This window comes from Ailuropoda melanoleuca, chromosome 7 (genome assembly GCF_002007445.2).
Source record: "Ailuropoda melanoleuca isolate Jingjing chromosome 7, ASM200744v2, whole genome shotgun sequence".
Taxonomy (NCBI): domain Eukaryota; kingdom Metazoa; phylum Chordata; class Mammalia; order Carnivora; family Ursidae; genus Ailuropoda; species Ailuropoda melanoleuca.
In genome coordinates this window covers 13,705,510-13,728,607 of record NC_048224.1, presented here as the reverse complement: position 1 = coordinate 13,728,607, position 23,098 = coordinate 13,705,510, and the positions used below count along the sequence as shown (strand labels likewise).

The following is a 23,098-nucleotide window of genomic DNA, read 5'->3' as shown; positions in this document are numbered from 1 at the left end:
ATTGTCTTAGCTCTGGTGAAGTAATGGTTAAACCACCCTTGCTTTTCTTTGCTGTTGTTACATAATTATAAAATTGTTGCCTTTTCTTTGTCATGGTCTTTTCTCTTTGTAAAAGTGGTCCTAACGCTCCCCACAGTCTTTTCTATGTCCACTTTGAGGTTTCTTGCAAAACAAGGAAGGGAAGACGTAAGAGAAAAGAAGAGAGAACATTTCCTGTATGATTTTCAAGACATCAGAACTTGCCTCTCTCTTTTTCACATTCCTAGAGAGTAGAAGGAAGCAGTTATAAAAACGTAATGCACAAAAGGCAAATGGAAAGTAGATGCTGAAAATGAAAGGAAAAAAAGTGACATCTTCTCTGTCCAAATGACGAAATGTTACTTACACTACACAAGGGATCAGGAGCTCTACAGAGTGGCAGATTCAATCCAGCCGGTGTGAGACAAGACCCCAGGGAGGGCAGCTGGCCCTTTAAGGCAGACTATTACCTAAAAGGCTGGCTGGTTTTCAGCTTTGCTGAATCAGAGAACCCACCTATCTAGATATGTTTACTTTTTTTCACAGAGATCAGATTCTGAGGACTTGGTCATACCAACTCACACTCAAGAGAGACTGGATTATAGATCGGATGGCCATTTTATTGATGTGTGAGAGGTCAGCCATTATGCGGAAGCTAATAGATGTTAGTCATTTGGACGGAGCACTCCCTGTCACATAAACACATGCTCATGTTCACATAAGAGATCAGATTAGAAATAAAAATATTTATTAGTGAGCTGAGAAGGAAGGGAAGGGAAGCAGATCACCTCAGGGAAACATCCACCGGGTTCCCACAGTCGGATGGCTTAGTTTTCTCCATTGTGGCAATGGCTAACAGATGTTGATGGCTTATTTTGCCCAGGCATTGTTCCAGGTATGTGACATCATCCTATCTTCACAACAACCTGGCTAAATAGATATGATTATCATTTCTGTATGACAGAGGAGAAAAATGAGGAGCCCAAGGTCACACATCAGCGCAAAGGCTGGACTACGACATGAATCCTAGGAGTCCAGCCCCAGAGTCTACGGGCCACTAGATTGGGCCTTCTCCTCTGACGATGTTCTTCCCATCTTAAATGAACACTTAGCAAGTTCTTACTCTCCAGTTGCCCTTTTAGTGACCAAAAAACACCGTTGCGGGTGTCTGGATGACGTGGTCGGTTAAGCGTCAGACTCCTGGTTTTGGCTCAGGGCATGATCTCCCGGTCGTGGGATCCAGCCCCAAGACAGGCTCCCTGCTCAGAGCAGAGTCTGCTTGAGTTTCTCTCTCCCTCTGCCCCTTCCCACTGCTCATGCTCTTTCTCTCTCTCTAAAATAAATAAATAAATAAATCTTTTTTTAAAAAACACCATTCAGTTATTTCAGAGACTTTACCATACACTTAGAGAGGAGACAACTCCCTCTTCACTTGCCAAGTTCCAGTCCTGTCTTCCAAATGACGTGTTTTGTTGATCTCTACTGGATCTTCGAAATGCCCTGTTCCCCTGTGAAATATTTTCAGAAATTATCGCGGAGGTTAAAGCATCCATTTTAAATGAGTATCACTTGAGTTGGTCTTAAACTCACTGAAGATATCGTTTGGAAAGCAGTACTGCAGAATAAACGTTATTCTTATTATCCCTGCTTTCAGAAGACTATCGTTTTCTGACATAGTCCCCAAATTTTAGGTCTACTCACTTTTTGGAAAATGTAGTCCTTTTGTGCTTGCTATGGGACAGTAAGTTCTCTGCCTCGTCTGTGACAGACACTCAAGGTACACATTACTGCACTCAAGGTACACATACTAGGTACAGTTTATCAGGGCAGCCAAATATTAAACAAATAATTAAATTGATTACTTAATGACAAACAAACAGAATGTAGCCAAAGGAGAATGCTTAAGATTATGAAGTAATATGGAGGCAGAACAGTATAGAGGAGAAGTACCATGCATAAAAGAAATTGTGACTTTTAGCAAGTTAAGTAACCTGTCTGAGTTTTTGGTTTCCTTATTTGCAAAATATAATTAGAGTAATTACCTCATAGGGAAGTTGTGAAGTTTAAATGAACTACTGTTTGTAAAACACTTTGCTAGAGCCTACAAATAATTTGAAGATTGCTGCCATTATTAAAATAATCTGTATGTTACAGATTCAATGAAGACATATCATGGTAAGCTTTGAACACTATTGCAGCCCCATTAGCCCTGAGTAAGTGGTAGGATATGACTTGTCAGTGCGATACCTAAGGATATGGGATTACCTGGATTACCACACAATGACTAAGGCAAAGGTTTTACTGTGAAAGGTTGTACTTGGTAGAGAACCAAGAGAATCACACACATGCAAACTTGAATCTTTTAGGGAAACCAACGCCTAGCAAAGTGCTTGCTTGGCAGACCATAATTTATTTTTGACAAATGATATCTGCAAAATTGTTTTCCTAACAATATCTTCAGTAACCAACTCAAGTGATACCTTTGAGGTGGTACATATACAACTGAAACTTGTTAAAGAAGGGGGAATAGTGTAAATAAGGAAAACATAAGAAAAATTTAAATCTTTTTTATATTTCCCGTTGACCTGGAAAGACCATCATTTCTTGCATAAATATTTCTCCCTTTTCTGACTTTGTCTAGGCTTTTCTTTCCAAGAACAACCTGGGAGTTGTGAAAAATATGAAAAAATATGTTATAATGCTCTGTAAATACTGCATTGGCACACGTGGTTGGAGTCCCCCATCTAGGTGCTCATGTTAATAAATGTACATTTTTAATTGACTTTGTAAAAAAAAAAAAGTAGAAAGGGAAAGGAAAGCACGACAATGGAAAAACCCAGAAAATGAAAGTTTCTATATTCACTATTTAAAAGACACTCAGCACCCAAAGTTCTCAGAACCTACTGAGACTTCCTCTTCAGGCAGTCCTGCAGAATCCCCCCCAGCTGCCTAATGGCCCTCTTGATCTCTGTGCTGCTGGCCCTGGTGATGCTGTGCTCCAGCCCTGCCTGCTCTTTGGACTGCGCCCTTCATCCAAGCCATCCAGAACCCTTCGTGCTGTTGAGTCAAATGGAGAGAATCTCCATTCTGTCCTGTCTGAAGGATAGGACTGACTTCAGCTTTCCTCAGATGCTTGTGGATGGGAGCAAGTTTGAGAAGACAGAAGCCACAGGTGTCATGCATGAGATGTTCCGGCAGATCTTCAACCTCTTCAGCCAAAGTGGCTCTTTTGTGGCTTGGGATGAGACCCTACTAGACAAATTCCTCGCTGGACTTCATCAGCAGCTGGAAGACCTGGAGACATGTTTGGAGGAGGAAAAGAATGTGGAACAGTTACTCCTGGGAAGCGAGAACTCCAGACTGGCTGTGAAGAGATACTTCCATGGAATCGGTCTCTATCTTGAAAAGAAAAAATACAGCCGCTGTGCCTGGGAGGTTGTCAGGGTGGAAATCAGAAGGTGCTTGTTCTTCGTTAACGAGCTCGCAGGGAAACTCAGGAAATAAAAAAGATGCCGAGTCTGAAAACTCATCTGGTCAACTAAACGGTTATTTTCTAGGACTCAAAGTGCAATTTTCATCTCTATCTTTATGCCAGAAGATTAAAAAAAAATAGCAAATGTAGGGGATTATTATAAAGTTATGTTAATTGTTGTAAGTTGTTTAGAACAGGGAAATGCACAATTCACCTGCAATACTTTAAATCTTTTGTACTTTTTATTTATTTAAATTATTTGAAATATTTGTCCTGTTTATACTATTTAAATATTTATTGTTCATAAACCACTCGTTTAGAATTATTTTTTATATAAGACTACTGTTCATTTTTAAGTTATGGGAAATAAAAGCAATTTTTAAAAATCGATTTTGCTTGCACATGCTTTTTGAATAAAAACCTAACCCAAAGCCTGATCTCACAAAATAGACCTACGGAAGGTTCCTGAATGAGCAGGGAATAGCGATAGTGCAACATGGCTAGTGGAAAAGCCAATGCTAACATTCATATGGAATTGTAAGTGACTTCAAATTGCCAGAACAATCTTGGAAAATAAGAGCAAAGTTGGAAGGCTCACATTCCTGATTTCAAAACATGTTACAAATTACTGTTATCAAAACCGTGGGATACTGGCATAAAGGTAGACATATACAAGCAGAGAAAGACAATTATCATATGATTTCTCTCATCTATGGAACATAAGAACTAGGATGATCTGGTAGGGGAAGAAAGGGATAAAGAAAGGGGGGGTAATCAGAAGGGGGAATGAAACATGAGAGACTATGGACTATGAGAAACACTGAGGACTTCAGATGGGAGGGGGGTGGGGGAATGGGATAGACTGGTGATGGGTAGTAAGGAGGGCACGTATTGCATGGTGTACTGGTTGTTATACGCAACTAATGAATCATCGAACTTTACATTGGAATCCGGGGATGCACTGTATGGTGACTAACATAATATAATAAAAAATCATTAAAAAAAATAAAAAATAAAGGTAGACATGTAGACCAACAGAATAGAATTGAGAACGCAGAAATAAGCCTATACATCTATTGTCACTTGATTTTTGACAAGGGTATTAAGACCATTTAATGAAGAAAGAACAGTATCTTCTACAAAATGGTGCTGGGAAAACTGGATATTCACACTGCAAAAGAAGGAATTTGGATCCCAACCTCACATCATATACAAAAAAAAATCCAAAATGGATCAAAGGTCTAAATATAAGAGCTAAATCTAAAAGACTCTTAGAGAAAAACAGAAATAAATCTTGACTGACATTAGATTTGCCAATGATTTCTTAGGTAAAACACTAAAGGCATAAGTAACAAAAGAAAAAAATAGATAAACTGAACTTCATCAAAATTAAAACTTTTGTGCATTAAAAGACACCATCAAGAAAGTGAAAAGGCAATCTACAGAATAAAAGAAAATATTTGCAAATTATATATCTCATAAGGGTTTAGTATGCAGAATATATAAAGAACTCGAATAACTCAATAATAAAAAGGCAAAAAACCTAAATAAAACGGGGCAAAGGACTGAATAGAAATTTTTTGCAAAGAAGATATACAAGGGGACAACAATAATATAAAACGAAGTTCAGTATCATTAGTCATTAGGGAAATGTAAATCAAAACCACAACGGCATACCACTTCATACTCACTAGGATGGTTATAATCCCGTAATGGAAAATAATAAGTGTTGGTGAATGTGGACACATTGGAACCCCTACACATTATTGGTAGGAATGTAAAATGTTTCAAATTCTGTGGAAAACAGTTTGGTGGTTCTTGAAAAAGTTAAACATAAAATTATCATATGGACCAGTAATTTCACTTCTAGTTATATACCACAAAAAACTGAAACTGGATATTCAAACAAATCCTTGTACACATACGTTCTCAACAGCACTATTCATGATAGCAAAAAGTAGAAACAACCCACTGATGGATGGATAAACCGTTGTGTATTCATGCCATGGAATATTGTTCGGTCATAAAAAGGATGAAGTACTGATACATACTGCAATGGGAATGAGCCTTGAAAACATGCAAAGTGATAGAAGCCAGACACAAAAGATCACTAATTATATGATTCCATTTATATGCAATATCTGGAATAGGTAAATTCAGAGACACAGAAAGCAGATTGTGGTTGCCAGGGGCTCAGAAGGAAGAGGGTATGAGGAGTGACAACTATTTAATGTGTATGAAGTTTCCAGTTGGGGTGATGAAAAAGTTGTAGGGGCACCTGGGTGGCTCAGTCGGTTAAGCATCCAACTCGATTTTGGCTCAGATCATGATCTCAGGGTTGTGAGACAAAGCCCCACATTGAGCTCTGCACTAGGCGTGGAACCTGCTTAAGATTCTCTCTCTCCCTCTTCCTCTGCCCCTCCCCACTCTCAAAAAAAAAAGTTCTGGAACTAGATTGTGGTGATGGTTGCATAACATGGTGAATGTACTAAATATTACTGAACTGTATACTTTAAAATGGTTAATTGGGCAGATGACCTTTTTTTCCTCTGACCATTTCCCATGTTCATGTCTTCCCTGAAAACCATAAGTTCCTTAAAGATAAGGAAATACTGGATCCTTGAACCCAAATCAGCTAGTCCAGAATTTTGAACAGAGGAATATTTACATGATTGCTGAGTAATTGGTCCTTTAGAGTAGTTATCATGACTTCCCCTTTCATAGTGTCTTATCCTGTTTGCAGGGCAGTGCAGGGAGGTCCTAAAGATGGTTAATAAAAGTAAAAAATTTCACCCATATAAATAGTAGCTGTGTTGACATAGTAATCGGAGTTTTCATGAATGCTGCATCATTCCAAATTTTCTCTAGTATGCTAGTCTTGTCTTCTCCTTTGGACACGGTTTGCTTGCAGTGGAACCCTTCTTAGCAACTCCCATGGTTTACTGTAGTTCTTCAGCAAGTTGCCTAAACCTTCTGTGGCTTAATTTTCACTGTTGTATTATGGGGTTCATAATAATACCTACTGAAGAGATTTATGAGATTAAATGAGTAATGGGCACAAAATGCCTGGTACAAAGGAATCACTCAGAAGTGAGATATTTGTTACTTTCTTTTTTATTAACTGTGCACATATTACTCAGCAAATAATTCTTCACTTCTGAGTTTCTTATGGTAATTATTTAAAGAAATTTGGATGCCTCTTGACCTTTGGTTAATGTCTCAACTTCTCAGGAGCTGGAGAGAAAGAACTGGTCAAACGTACAGAGAAGGGGGGCAGGGAGCTTGCCTCAAAAACCAAAGAACAAAAACTTTGGGGGATAAAAGGGTGTTAGAAGTCTTGCATAGGTAACAACAGCAATAAAACCCAGACCTAATTAAAAAATGGGCAAAGGACCTGAACAGACATTTCTCCAAAGAAGATATATAAATGGCCAATAAGAACATGAAACAATGCTCAACATCACTAATCATTAGGGAAATGCAAATCAAAACACAATGAGATGCTACCCCACACTTATTAGAATAGCTACAAAAAAAAAAGTGTTGACAAGGGTCTAGAGAAACTGGAACCCTTATACCCGGTTGGTGAGAATGTAAAATGGTACAGTCGCTATGGAAAACAGTATGGTGGTCGCTTAGTTAAAAATAGAATTACCATATGATCCAGCAAATCCAACAATTTTGCTTCTGGGTATATCTCAAAATAAGTGAAAGCAGGTTCTCAAAGAGATATTCGTACACTCACATTCTCAGCAGCATGATTCACAATAGCCCAAAGGTAGAAGGAACTGAAGTGCCTACTGACAGGTAAACAGAGAAATAAAATGTGGTCTATCCATATAATGGAATATTATTCAGCTTTAAAAAGGAAAGAAATCTGACACATGCTGCAAGATAGATGACCCTTGAGGACACTATACTAAAATAAGCCAGTCACAGAAAGACAAATACTGTAAAATTTCAATTATATGCAGTACCTAGAGACGTCACATTCATAGATACAGAAGTGGTTGCCATGGGCTTAGGGGATGGGAGAAAGGGAAGTTGTTTTTTAATGAGTATACAGCTTCAGTTTTGCAAAATGAAAAGTTCTGGAGGTTGGTTGCACAACAATGTGAATATAATTAGCACTATCGAACTATGCACTTCAAAACAGCTAAGATGGTGAATTTTATGCCTTTGCATTTTACCACCGTTAAAAAAAAAAAAAAAAAAACCTAAGCCTTGCATAGACACACAAACATCATATCAGTGTGGGTAAAGGCATGGGGTTTGAACCAGGTTTGAACCAGTGTTTAAATTCTGACTTCCCACTGATTAACTGTATGACCTTGGGAAATATGCTTAACCTTTTTGGGCAGCCTCAGTTTTCTCCTCTACGGAATGGGAATAATAATACCTTGCTGCCTCTCAGGAAGGCACTCTGAGAAGAACAAATCACCTCCCCGCTGTGTGTCCCAGGCCTTTTCCAGGTCACTGTTTCAGGCCATCCGCCCCTGGCTTGTGGGCCTCCTCTCCTCACCAGGAGCAGCGGGGTGCCCTGCGACTTCTATCCCAGCCAAACCTGCTGACTTTTCAAACTCCGGGCTTTAGGGACATGATGTGGGCAGGGGTCTGTGCTGCTCTTCTGGAGGAGGGTCTCACTGAGCTGGGACTGCGGGGGCATGACCTGGAAAGACAGCCTCACTAGCTTGCAGGGACGTGGGGTTTGGCGGAAGCAAGTGCGGCGGCCTGTGCCGGCCCAGTGCTGCCTCCTGCTGGTGCATCTGCGTTCCTGCTGCCAGACGGGGAGAGAAATGGCGCCGTTGGGAGAGGCATCTCCAGGGCTACGACTACCTCCCTGCGACTCCTCCAAGAAGGGCAAGTCATCTCCCCGCCGTATGCTAGAGGTGCTCTTTAGATGGCTGTTCCCAGGCCCTCTGCCCCCCGGGGGGTTTGCCTGCCTTCTCTCTGGGAGCAGGGGCGCCCTCAGGGCTCTAGGCCAGCCAAGCCCACCAACGTTTCAAAACTCCAGGCTTGAAGCCCCTCTGGCTGCAAGAACTCTCAAAACTCAGCCCCGCTTTTTTTCCCAGCAAATGGCTTTGGGAAATGTTCTCCTCGTGGGCTCCCCTATGTGCTCCTTCCCCCCCCCTCGCTTCCGCAACCATGGCTCCCTCTTCCCCACAGCAGTCCTGATCCCTGTCTGCCCCAAACCCAAACCACGTCTCTACCCTTCCAACCCTCCTCGGTGAGGCTTCTTCCCACCCTTTTAGTTTTGAAGTTTGTTCTGTCTATCTTCAGGCCAATTTCTCGGGTATTTAGGATGATTTAATAGTTATCTCGTTGTGTTCCGGACAAGGCTTGGGTCCTCCTACTCCCGCCGCCATCTCTCCCCCCCTTCAATTCATTCCTAATCCATACTTCAACAAGATTTTTTTTTTTGAAGATTTTGTTTATCTGTTAGAGTGCGCGGGGGCAAGACAGTGTGCACAAGTCGGGGGAGGGGCAGAGGGAGAGGGAGAAGCGGACTCCCCTTTGAGCCGGAAGCCAGATGCAGGGCTGGATGATCCTGGAACTCCAGGATCATGACCTGAGCAAGGCAGATGCTTAACCCACTGAGCCACCCAGGAGGCCCTTCAACAGGATGTTTAGATGGATCTTTACAAGTTGATTGTAAAATGTATCAAGAAGAAATAATTTATAAGAAAATCCAGGGGCGCCTGGGTGGAACAGCGGTTAAGTGTCTGCCTTCCGCTCAGGGGGTGATCCTGGCGTTATGGGATCGAGCCCCACATCAGGCTCTTCCGCTATGAGCCTGCTTCTTCCTCTCCCACTCCCCCTTGCTTGCGCTCCCTCCCTCTCTCACTGGCTGTCTCTATCTCTGTCGAATAAATAAATAAAATCTTTAAAAAAAAAAAAAAGAAAAAGAAAATCTGAGAAAGGGGGAAATACACAGATGAGCTTGACTTATCAATCCTCTAAGGCTATAGAAAGTGAAACCAAGTGGTGGTATTGTAAGAATAGACAAATTTGATCCAGAAAACAGATTACAGGTTGAGGATAAGACAATTGAACCTGGGTAAACTCCAGTTGTTTATTTACCATACACCTTTGGTCTGATTTACTACTATTTAACATGGTATTTTTATCTTCATGTTTATAAGTAAAAATGTCCTATGATTTTCTCTTCTGATTTTGTTCTCTGGGTTATAACAGCCTTATAAAATGACTTGATGAGCTTTCTGAGCTCCTCTGTCCTCTTAAAGCAGGAACAAAATATGATTTACTGAATAGTTTCATATGGTTTCCCACTTTGCTGTTTCTTCAAGTCACTTGATTGAAAGCTCGTATTGCTTTTTAAAGACTTTTGATGATGAATTGCTGTTTCTTTTGGATGCAGCAGCATGCTGGAAAGAGTCTAAGAAGACCCTCATGCAGTGGGGCTAAACTTGTCTAAAACAATATTTTTTAGTTTTATCAAAATGAATTTTGAATTTTATTTTGCTTCCTTTGTTCACTTTGCTGAGCAATGTGCTCATGGATATGACAGGGGCTTGAATTCTTGGCTAGAAAGTTTATTTCGTGAACACAGCAAATAGTGCTGAGATAACCTCTTGCAACTTGACAGCGGGAAGCTCATGAAAGCACATATTCCTCGCACAGTACTTACTTAATAAACAATACTTAAGTTCCTACCGTGGGCTGGAAACTGTGCTAATGACTGGGGATACAAAGCTCAGACTCAAAAGTCTAATCTTCTGGAAGAGACAGAAAAAATAAATTCTCAATTATAGAACAGAATAAGTGTTCTAATGGAAATGGCGTATTTGCATAAAGCCGTAGGCATGGAGGGTGGGTTATGAAATGCAGAGAGATAATCAATTAATTGGTACTTTAAGACGATACATGGAAATGGAAAGACATCGAAAGAACTGGACAATGGGAAAAGGGCCAGAAACGTGGAGGGATTTGGAAGTAAGAACTAGCCAAAGAGTGGGCAAAATTGGACATTTTATGAAAAGTAAGAGCTAGGAACAAAATCAAGTTTCCCTCCTTACAAGGGGTCTAGAAATGAGAGATGGGAAAGTTACACTAGACCTTGAATGTCCCTGCTACAACTCTGAGACCAGGATGTTGTTAAACTTTTTTTTTTTTTAAGATTTTATTTATTTATTTGACAGAGATAGAGACAGCCAGCGATAGAGGGAACACGCAGGGGGAGTGGGAGAGGAAGAAGCAGGCTCATAGTGGAAGAGCCTGATGTGGGGCTCGATCCCATAATGCCGGGATTACGCCCTGAGCCGAAGGCAGACGCTTTAACCGCTGTGCCACCCAGGCGCCCCTAAACTTCTTAACACAGGCCAGTCAAAGAGGCTTCCCTGTGTCCAGTTTCCTTATCTGTAAAATGAAGATAATCATGGTACCACCTCCTAAAACTGGGGTGAGGATTAGTTGCTTTAGTTTGGATAATGTAGTCAGAATGATACCTGGTACTTAGTAAATGCTCTTTTCACGTCAGCTCTTCTCTTTGAATCTGGTGAGAAGTTTATTCCCTGGTGTTCCAGGTTTGTGGCTGGGAAGAAGAGGCAGTTCCAAGAGAGCTGTCCAGGAGAATTTGTAGGGCCAGCTCAACACTGCACAAGGACGGGGAGAAATTGCCATTCTCGGGGATGACGGCGTCCAGTGTATCTCGGCACACGTTCCTACTCATACACATGCCAGCTGTCTATAAGCACACGCTTTTCCCCCAGTGCTTTCCTCACTGTGGTTCTGCCTTGCATTCAGGATCTAAAAGTTTCCACCGGAAGAATCCTCTGCTCTGTGAGGATTCCAAGCACAGGGACTCAGCCACGCCCTCAGGGCCAGAGGGAAATCCCAGCCTCCTTTTTTAAACATCAATTTGACAGCTTGAATTTTAGTTTCCTTTTCACTTGTTGCAGCAGACTTGTTATTTTTGCATTCTCCGGTTCATTACACAATGGCAGATGATGAGATAAAACTAAATTTAGCTGTAGGTTTTAATTATGTAGAGGATTTTGCTTTGGACTGTTTCACTTTAAAGAAGACCAAGGAACTGCTTCAGAGACAGGAAACTCACACGGGGAGTCCAGCAATAAGACATTCCCTCGTGTTATCGGAGAGAGGGACGGAGCTTACTTGGCTGCTATTGAAAGTGTGTTGCCCATTTAATTCTCTTCTCATGGCCAAGTAGGCCTGGCTCCATCTGCCCCCTGAGTGGTCCTGAAAATTAAAGAAGTCTGGCTCAGAGCATTGCTGAGTATCTGAAGGGAAATGTAAATCCAGGCTTGATGCAGACTGGGAGTCAATTAGCATCAGTGGGAATCCCCGGGGCAAACGGGGGAGATGCTGGATGGGCAGACCTGTGAGTGTCTCTGGGCCACCAGCATGTTGATGGGACCACCCTGAGCATGGCGGGGGGGCGCACAGTGTAGGACCCTCTGGTTGAGCGTGCATATTGGAGCAGGGGTGCTACAAGCAAGAGCTAGGGAGGACCTTCAGCAATGGGGCCTTGTCCCAGGGGGATCCCGGGTGACGAGGAAGGAAACTGAGGAATGAGTTTAGTCGAAGGCCTGTGACAAGATATCCAGGATGTGGTAAAGGGAAAGAGAGGAATCTGAAACCAGAGGCACTTAGATCTTCGCTCCACACCAGCTCGGTGGCCTGAAGGTGGCTCGCTCCCTCAGCAGCTGCTGGCTTGTGGTCACAGGGAAATCCCAACTCTAGTCTCAGACACCGAGTGAGAGTGAGTAGAAGGGAGCAGGTGACAGACTCTCCCCCGAAAGCAGGCTTTTGCATTGTAGTTCCAAAGTTTAACAGAAATCTTCAGGTTCTGGAGTAAAGCGTCTCCAGTGAAATTAAAACTTTTGGTGAGATCACTATGCATTTTTATTGTTGTAGAGAATATTCTTTTTGAACCAAGTTCTTCCTCATTTCCTATGTCCTCATTGCCCCCACCCCTCCTCCTTTTTCAGTGGGCTTCACTGCAAGTGCAGTCTCACACCACAGTTGCCACCCAGGGTCAGGAAAAAAAATCACATTTGTTATCCTGTGATTCAGATAGAACGACCAATAAAGAAAAAGGATTCATGTTATTATAAACCCATAATACTTCTTCAATTAGCTACCCAAGTGGGTTCTTGTAAATATTACCAACATCAGCTGTTTTTAAGTGTTCTGGTCTCAAGACCCACTGATACTCTTTAAAATTATTGAGACCCCTAGAGAGATTGTACTTATGTGGGTTGCATTTATTGATATTTACCACGTTAGAAATTAAAACTGAAAGAGTTCTAAATAAACCGATTTACATCTTAACATAAAAATGTATTTTTATGAACAAAAACTACATTTTCCAAAGCGAAAAAAAAAAGAAAATATTTTAAAGTTTTGCACATCTCTTTAATGTCTGGCCTAATAGCAGACAACTGGGTTCTCACATCAGCTCTGAATTCAATCTGCTGTGATGTGTTGTCTGTTTCAAGTCTTTGAATGGAAATCCAGACTCACACAGATATGGGAAATGGAGAAACTTGCAGACCACTAAAAGAGTCTCTGGGAACCTTAGAGGTGCTCAGACTACACTCTGAGGACCACTCAAATACATGATCATCACACAAGATCGAAAGGATACTTACTGCCCACAGTGAGTTTGAATTACTGTTCTTTTCTGCCCATTTTCCAATTCTGCTTATTTTCATTATAGTTTAGAAAAACAAGCAGTTTGGGAAAACTATATCCTTGTGGTTGATATTGTTCGGGATTATCAGTTAAAAGTTTTAGGTAAGAGTAAGTGTTCAGGGGCGCCTGGGTGGCACAGTGGATAGGTGTCTGCCTTCGGCTGAGGGCGTGATCCCGGCATTATGGGATCGAGTCCCACATCGGGCTCCTCCGCTGTGAGCCTGCTTCTTCCTCTCCCATTCCCCCTACTTGTGTTCCTTCTCTCACTGGCTGTCTCTATCTCTGTCAAATAAATAAATAAAAATCTTAAAAAAAAAAAAAGAGTAAGTGTTCATTCACAGCTTTGATTCTTGTTTACTAGCCTTCTTTCATTGTGAAATAGAAAAATCATTCCCCAAAATGCACAAAAGATAAGTAAAAATGTTAATGAATAATTAAAGCAAATATTCATGTAACCACCAGCCAGTAAAAATAACCAAATCTCGCAACATTCTAGAAGCCTCACCACCATTACCAGCCAGCGTGCCCCTCTTGGATATAACTCCAACTCTCTGTGCTAAAGGTATCCGCTATTCAATTTTATGGTAATCACAGGCTCACTTTTCTTTATAATTTTACCTTGAATCATCCAGTCTAGTTTTGCCTATTTTTTAAAAGAGTTTTATTTATTTATTTGAGAGAAAGAGGAGAGAGCTGGGGTGGGGAGTGGGGAGGGGGTTGGGGCGGCAGAGGGAGACCGAGAATCTCAAGCAGACATGCCTCTGAGCACGGAGCCTGGGGCAGTGTTCTGAAACGAAGAGTCGGAAGCTTAACCGACAGAACCACCCAGGCGCTCCTTGCTTCTTCTTAAACTTATATAAAGTCAGTATGTATTCTTTTGAGTTTAATTTTTTCATTCGCCATTATGTTTGTGGGATTTAGCCTTGTTTATACCTATAATTGTGGCTCTTCATTTTTGTTGTTATTTATGACCCTATCTTATGCATAGACTACAATATATTTATCTATATGACTTTTAAGGGATATTTCAGATGTTTCTAGTTTGGGACTATTATGTATAGTGCTGTAATGAATATTCTTGTGCATATATTCTGATGCATAGCTGTATGATGTGTTCCCCAGGGTAATTCCTGAAAGTAGACTTACTGGGTCATAGGCTATGCATATTTTCAGCTTTGCTAGATAATGCCATAATGTTTTCCAAAGCAGTTGGACAAATTTATACATTCAACGGCAGTGGATGAAAAGTCTTTGTTGATTTATATCATTATCACGCTTGGTATTTCCAATCCTTTCATTTTTTTTTACATGTATCCAATGTATTTGTTTATTTAAAAATCTGAAAAATCAATAAAAAACTTTTAGGCATCGTATTTACGAAGTTGTCCAGATACAAAATCAGAATTAATAACTTTCACATGTATATGTGTGTGCATATATATATATATATATATATGAAAATGTAATGAGTTAGTCCCATTCAAAATTAGAAAATGTAATGAAAAATGAAAAAAATTTTGTTCATAATTTTAACAAAAATAAAGATTAAATACATTGGAATAAGGAAGAATGTGCAAGACGTAGAATGACGCCAACAGTAAAATCTTATTTAAAGACATTTTGAAAATAGCCTGATAAAATGACAAGATTCACCATTCTTCTTTTTGAAGTGATTAATAAATATTTGCTGAATAAATATTTATTCAATAAATGAATGTGTGTTTCTCAAGAGGAGGCTGGCACAACGGCCTCCGATTGCAGAGTCTGATTTTCCTTCTTAGGATACTGTTCACCCCACCACATGCTTAAATGTCCTTTGCTTACCTACGAAAAGACCAAGGGAGAGAAGTTGCTTAATCCTCATTGACGATCAAGGTGAAAAAAATCAGTCTCAATTTAAGAGAAGAGACTATGTAATGTTTTTCATTGGTTGCTGTCCATCTTATTTGAATCAAAAATATAGTTATAGACTCATATTTAGAAGCCAAGAAAAGGCTGAAGATAACTTTCCCTGTCAATGCTATCTTTTATGTTTTAATTGAAGTCCAAACTTTATTCAGATTTCCTTATTTTTTACCTAATGTTCTTTTTCTGTTCTAGGATCTCATTCAGGATCCCACATTACATTCAGTTGTCATGTTACCTTAGGTTCCTCTTGGCTATGACAATTTCTCCGTGGTAGACTTTTAATGATGTTGTCAGTGGTATCATTTTTTAAGTTTCACTTCCCAATTCTTTATTGCAAAGTATGAAAAGTGGTGATTGCTTTGTAACATTGAGCTTGCGCTTAGTGATCTTACTAATTTTATTTTTTCATTCTCATTGTTTATCTGTAGATTCTTTTGTACTTTGTTGGAGATAATGAAGTAAAATATTTGAGACAGCAAGAGATTTGAACAAGCACCTCACAAAGAAAATATTCAAGTGGCCAATAAACATGAAAATGTGCTGAACCTTACTATTGCCAGGGAGTACGAATTAAAACCATAATGAGATATCACTACACACGACTAGCATGGCTAAAATTAAGAAGACTGCCAACATCAGATGTTGGCAAGAGTGTGATGCAAATGTACTTTCCATACACAGAAAGTGAGAATATAAATTGGTGAAAATATTTGGGAAATATGTTTGATATTATCTGTTAAATCTGAACATACACATAGTCTATGACCTGGTTACTTCATCCTGTGCATATACCCAAAGAAATAAGTACAAATGCTCTCCAAAAGATACATACAAGGGTTTTCACAGCAGCATTAATTATAATGACAAAAAACTCAGGAAGAAAAATACCCAAACGTTCATCAGTAGTGGAAAGGATAAAACATTGTGGCATTTCTAAGTAGGTATGACACATTCGTGTGAATTATTGAACTATAACTACACACAGCAATGTTGATGAATCTCACAGACATACTATAGAGTGAAAGAAGCCATTTATACAAAGTTTAAAACCTGGCAGGTACAGGGAGTTCAAAGGCAGTAGTGACTCTGGGGTGGAGAATGGAATAATGATTGCGAGGGGACGAGCCGGGGCTTCTGTCCTGTGAGTAATGCTTCTGCCTTCACTTAGTTTGGGGGTTACAAAGGTGTGCAGAAGATTTTATTTTATAATAATTTGTTGAGCTGTATACTTACGGTATTGTATAATTTTGTTTTCAAAGGAGGAATGAGGAATTTTCCCTTTTATCTATCAAAATACTTTCTTGCTATCAACTTTGCTGCCCCTTCGAGGTTATCACCGAAAGGGTTTTGGGGTGCTTAATTTCTGTTCTCCACTGTCCAGGCACTTACTGTTACCTTTCCGTCTTGTCCAATTTATCATTTTTTATAGGGCCATTTTCCTTGAAAAAAGTCCTTCCATGATTCTTTTTTCATCTACAGATGACTAGACAACTATAATTTTGATTTCTAGATACATCTTTGTCCTGCATAGGTAATTAATGGAATCAAAAGGAGGAAGAACATCTTCCTGTTTGGGAGGTTTATAGAAAAGCAGCTCCGGGGCAGCTGGGGGGCTTAGTCCCCACCAACTCTTGATTGGGCTGAGGTCATGATCTCAGGGTTGTGAGATCCAGCCTGCATTGCAGGCTCCTTGTTCAGCCTGGAGTCTGCTTCTCCCTCTCCCTCTGCCCCTCCCTCTTCACATGCTCGCTCGCTCTCTCTCTCAAATAAATAGATAAATCTAAATAAATAAATAAATAAATAAATAAATAAATAAATAAAAGCAGCCCCAAATTTAAATGATGATTTCAAATGGCTAGAAACACCGTGCAAGTTTTGCTTTCTAAATGTCATCCTCCCTCTCTGGAAGACTTCATTAACCAAAAGAAACCGGTGCAGGGGCGGGAAGTAGTTGTCTGCACCACAGAAAGTTGGTGGGAGAAAATATGTGCAAAAACCAATCTCCAACCACACAGGGCTGACATGAAAAATGGCTTCAAATCAGAAAGGAAAAACTGATGGAAAGGGCTGGCACATTAATCCTGGCAACAGAGGCATAGGTTAGGCCACTCTAAGATGTAGATACCCCTGATAGAGCCAAGGTTATCTGAGTTTTTCTGGTTCTTGTGATAAAACTCTAATAAATTAGAAGAAATGAAACAAAAATAAAAGACCGTGTCTTACAAAGGAAAAGGCTTTAACCCATTCATGGGCAGACACCTGCCACCACCACCCTTAGCAGACCCTCGGGACAAGGGGTAGAGAGAAGCTTCATGAAGGCGGCCGAAGAGAGGGCTAGGATGCCCTTTACAAACACAACAGCAGGAACTGGGAAGAGGACAAAGGGAAGAAATCAGGGAAAAAAGAATTCCCTCTTCATTATTCTGCTCCATCCCTTTTCTTCCAATCCCTTGTATGCCTTTATTTTCCACCTCCACAGCCATGAGAGCCTTTGGGCAGGGCTTCCCCGCCTCTCCTGCCCCGGTCCACCTCCAATATTTCTGCCGAGTCTTCTGCCCAGTACAAAACTCCAGTCTTCTCTCTGCCCAGAGATCTGTTGAATGAAGTACAAAGGCTACACTCTGGCATTCAGAAGCCTCCACAATACATCATGAGCTCATTTTCCCACCTTCAGTCCCCTTGACTCCTAACACGTAGCCTTGTCCAGAACTTGAAGCTCCTTCTCTTGCTCCTTCCACTTTTGTCCATTCTCCTGGCCCTGTTGGTTAGGCCCTTCCATCTAGAGCTGTGCTGATAACTGTGGCAGACACTCACCACAGCTGGCCTGTCAAGAACTCCACGAGTCCAAAGTGAGCTATACTATGAATGTAAAAATGTGCATCGTATTTTGAGGACAGTATGAAAAGAAGAATGTAACTATCTCATTGATAATTTTATATTGATTATGTGTTAAAACGATACTCTTTGTATATATTATGTTAAATAAATATACTATTAAAATTAACTTTGCCTCTGTAAATGTTTCTTTATACTCTTTTAATGTGGCTACTAGAAAATTTTATTTTATTTTTATAAAAATTTTATTTTATTTTTATTTTATTTTAAGGTTTTACTCATGGGGGCACCTGGGTGGCTCACTCGGTTAAGCATCTGCCTTCTGCTGAGGTCATGATCTCAGGGTCCTGGGATTGAGCCCCGCATTGGGCTCCCTGCACAGATCCCCCTGTGATCTCTCTTGCTTTCACTCTCTCTCAAATAAATAAATAAGTAAAATCTTTTTTAAAAAGATTTTATTCCTTTATTCATGAGAGACAGAGAGAGAGGTAGAGAGAGAAAGAGGCTCCCCACGGAGCTGGGAGCCCGATGTAGGGCTCGATCCCAGGACCCTGAGATCACGACCTGAGCCGAAGGCAGATGCTTAACTGACTGAGCCACCCAGGTGCCCTAGAAAATCTTAAATTGCAGATGTGGCTTGCATTATATTTCTGTTGGACAGTGTTGACCTAGAATGCCCTCTATCCTATCACCTTCACCATGATCATTACTTCTTTAGGTGCACCTCTTGCCTCCTTATCCTCCCCATTGGCTATAATTCCTTTGTCCTTTGAGTGCCACCATTGCCACCATGGTTGGCACCCTGTACCTATGTGAAGGCACTAGCTGTTGTCTACTTCATATTTTAAGTGTGGCATATGGAAAGAGCACAGGTTTGGATGCAATCCACTCATTTGATTAGCTGTATGAATCTTGGGTATGTTATTTAGCCCTCTTTGAGTCTCAGTCTCTTCCTCTGTAAAATGGGAGTAATGGTAACCCATCTCCAATGTTTCCTGTGAGGTTTATCCAGAGAGTGACACACAGTAACTGCCCAGTTTGTGGTAATTAATATGACTGCCACTACTGCCACTACTGTTATTTCAGATTTTGCTCTCTCTGGTCACAGAGGATCAGAGGCTATTGGATGTGGGCAGGCTGAGGAGGCCCTCTGCCACACCTGCGGAGCTCAGCTCTACCTGAGCGTGCAAGTCACCCTGGAGGGGCAGGCCCCAGTAACCAGACTTCTCGGACGACCTCCATCCCCTGAGTGCAATGGACCATCTCTAGGCTGACTGATCCCCTGTGACTTCTTGCATTGGCTTTTGTGCTCTGAGCTGTGGACGATTCCAGTCTAACCCAGAGATACTTTTCAAAAAGCAGAAACTCTGAAGAATGGCTCAATGACTGACATCACTGGGCATTTGAAAGTAGAACAACTGTGGGATGATTTTGCTTTTACCAAAACTCATTGTGAAGAATGCAGGAGATGGCACGGATTCTGTTCAGAGCTGGTATGTGAAGGTCAAAAGTCCAGAGAGAGAGAATGAAATTGGGGCCGAACAACCAGAAAGTCTGGGGCTTACTGGCTCTTTCTTCGTGTAGNGACCAGACTTCTCGGACGACCTCCATCCCCAGAGTGCAATGGACCATCTCTAGGCTGACTGATCCCTGTGACTTCTTGCATTGGCTTTTGTGCTCTGAGCTGTGGACGATTCCAGTCTAACCCAGAGATACTTTTCAAAAAGCAGAAACTCTGAAGAATGGCTCAATGACTGACATCACTGGGCATTTGAAAGTAGAACAACTGTGGGATGATTTTGCTTTTACCAAAACTCATTGTGAAGAATGCAGGAGATGGCACGGATTCTGTTCAGAGCTGGTATGTGAAGGTCAAAAGTCCAGAGAGAGAGAATGAAATTGGGGCCGAACAACCAGAAAGTCTGGGGCTTACTGGCTCTTTCTTCGTGTAGATTATTCTATAATGAAAGAACACACCCACTGGTGAAAAACTGGAAAGCCACGCAAAGAAAAAAAAACTACCACCCTTTTGTTATGCAAGTCAAACTTAACCACTATCAAAATGTTAGTGTTTTTCTGTTATTAATTTTTTTCTCTACATACTTTCACATAGCTGTGTTATATGTATACTTTTATATTCTCTTTTTAATATAAATGGGTGCTTTTTATTTTCTAATGACACAGTAACATGCGTTCATTAGAGGAAATTTTTAAAAGTGAATAAAATGAAGGTTAAAAATTTAGTAACATTTACATTAAATTCTTTTAAGCAAATAAAATGCACTAAATTTTGAGAATGCCTAACAATTCTATTCCCCAGATATCTTCTGATGAAAGGGAAAAACATACATACAAATGGTTCTAAGGTAAAAAGTGAAAAGGGAAAGAATATTCCTCCTTTCTACATCCTCATCCCTGTTAGCATTCTCCCGTATGGTAACCACTAATAACAGATGAGTAAATGTGCGTGACAAAAAAAAATTGTATGTATCAACATATTTTTGTATATCTCTCTATTAATTTATAAAACAAATGATAATACCGTATCCATTATTATATGTATTACTCTTTTCATTAAGTATATCTGGAATATAGGTCCATACCAGTGGATCTTCCTTTTTAATAGCTATATGGTGTTCCATTTTTGTCTACCATGGTATTACTTAATCAATTCCCCAATGATGGATATTTAATTTGTCTTTCATACTACAATAGTACTGCAATGATGTTCACATATGTTCATATATAATATATTCATATATGTTTGTATATAATGTATATTATATTCACACATGTATACACATATATATACACATATACTTCTGCAGGAACATCCATAGGTAAATTTCTAGTAGTGGTATTGCAAGTTAAAGGGACAATTCCATAGCTTGAAATTTTACATTTTGAAATATGTTGCCAATTGTCACGTTATCTGTCCTTGTGAGCTAGCTTGGGTTTTCTCACAGCATGGCGGACTCAGGGTGGTAAGATCACTTATATAGTGGCCGATGGCTTCAAGAGAAAGAATTTCAGCTAACAAGGTAGACATTGTATTGTCTTTCTTGACTCAGCCTCAAAAATTATACAACACTGTTTCTAGCACAGAATTCTGCCAAGATTCCAGAGGAGGACACAGACCCTACTCTTGACAGGTAGAGTCAAAGTCACACTGTAGACCTTCGGGTGGGATGGGAGATATTGCTCTGGCTACTTTTGAACAAACAGCCTGCCCCATTCTCTAAATGTTTGCATTAATTTATACTCATATTGAGTGTATATTAGAATACCCATTTCCCCATACCCTTTGCAAATCTTATTGGTGAAAAATGATTGCCTCGTTACTAGTTTGATTTACATTTCTTAGTAACATTTGAACAGATTTTCGTATCTTTTTTNGAGAGAATGAAATTGGGGCCGAACAACCAGAAAGTCTGGGGCTTACTGGCTCTTTCTTCGTGTAGATTATTCTATAATGAAAGAACACACCCACTGGTGAAAAATTGGAAAGCCACGCAAAGAAAAAAAAACTACCACCCTTTTGTTATGCAAGTCAAACTTAACCACTATCAAAATGTTAGTGTTTTTCTGTTATTAATTTTTTTCTCTACATACTTTCACATAGCTGTGTTATATGTATACTTTTATATTCTCTTTTTAATATAAATGGGTGCTTTTTATTTTCTAATGACACAGTAACATGCGTTCATTAGAGGAAATTTTTAAATGTGAATAAAATGAAGGTTAAAAATTTAGTAACATTTACATTAAATTCTTTTAAGCAAATAAAATGCACTAAATTTTGAGAATGCCTAACAATTCTATTCCCCAGATATCTTCTGATGAAAGGGAAAAACATACATACAAATGGTTCTAAGGTAAAAAGTGAAAAGGGAAAGAATATTCCTCCTTTCTACATCCTCATCCCTGTTAGCATTCTCCCGTACGGTAACCACTAATAACAGATGAGTAAATGTGCGTGACAAAAAAAAATTGTATGTATCAACATATTTTTGTATATCTCTCTATTAATTTATAAAACAAATGATAATACCGTATCCATTATTATATGTATTACTCTTTTCATTAAGTATATCTGGAATATAGGTCCATACCAGTGGATCTTCCTTTTTAATAGCTATATGGTGTTCCATTTTTGTCTACCATGGTATTACTTAATCAATTCCCCAATGATGGATATTTAATTTGTCTTTCATACTACAATAGTACTGCAATGATGTTCACATATGTTCATATATAATATATTCATATATGTTTGTATATAATGTATATTATATTCACACATGTATACACATATATATACACATATACTTCTGCAGGAACATCCATAGGTAAATTTCTAGCAGTGGTATTGCAAGTTAAAGGGACAATTCCATAGCTTGAAATTTTACATTTTGAAATATGTTGCCAATTGTCACGTTATCTGTCCTTGTGAGCTAGCTTGGGTTTTCTCACAGCATGGCGGACTCAGGGTGGTAAGATCACTTATATAGTGGCCAATGGCTTCAAGAGAAAGAATTTCAGCTAACAAGGTAGACATTGTATTGTCTTTCTTGACTCAGCCTCAAAAATTATACAACACTGTTTCTAGCACAGAATTCTGCCAAGATTCCAGAGGAGGACACAGACCCTACTCTTGACAGGTAGAGTCAAAGTCACACTGTAGACCTTCGGGTGGGATGGGAGATATTGCTCTGGCTACTTTTGAACAAACAGCCTGCCCCATTCTCTAAATGTTTGCATTAATTTATACTCATATTGAGTGTATATTAGAATACCCATTTCCCCATACCCTTTGCAAATCTTATTGGTGAAAAATGATTGCCTCGTTACTAGTTTGATTTACATTTCTTAGTAACATTTGAACAGATTTTCGTATCTTTTTTCTTTTTTAAGATTTTATTTATTTATTTGGCAGAGAGACAGCCAGCAAGAGGGAACACGAGCAGGGGGAGTGGGAGAGGAAGAAGCAGGCTGCTAGCGGAGGAGCCTGATGCGGGGCTCGATCCCAGGGACCTGGGATCATGCCCTGAGCCAAAGGCAGATACTTAACAACTGAGCCACCCAGGCAGCCCAGATTTTCATATCTTTTATTGATCCTTTATATTTCTTTTCCTATATGTAAACTTTTTTTTTAAGATTTTATTTATTTATTTGACAGAGAGAGAG

The 23,098-nt window shown here is 39.9% G+C and overlaps 1 protein-coding gene across 1 annotated transcript; it reads left to right on the top strand.

Moving 5' to 3' along the window:
• The first annotated feature begins 2,382 nt into the window (after window positions 1-2,382).
• Window positions 2,383-3,522, top strand: LOC100476812 (interferon alpha-2). Its single transcript, XM_002918530.4, has one exon. The coding sequence runs from the start codon at window positions 2,971-2,973 to the stop codon at window positions 3,520-3,522; it is 552 nt and encodes a 183-aa protein (XP_002918576.1). The 5' UTR covers window positions 2,383-2,970.
• The last annotated feature ends 19,576 nt before the right edge of the window (window positions 3,523-23,098 follow it).

What these genes read in the sequence shown, in the direction of transcription:
- LOC100476812 (XM_002918530.4), top strand. Translation starts at nt 2,971, where the DNA reads ATGGCCCTCTTGATCTCTGTGCTGCTGGCCCTGGTGATGCTGTGCTCC.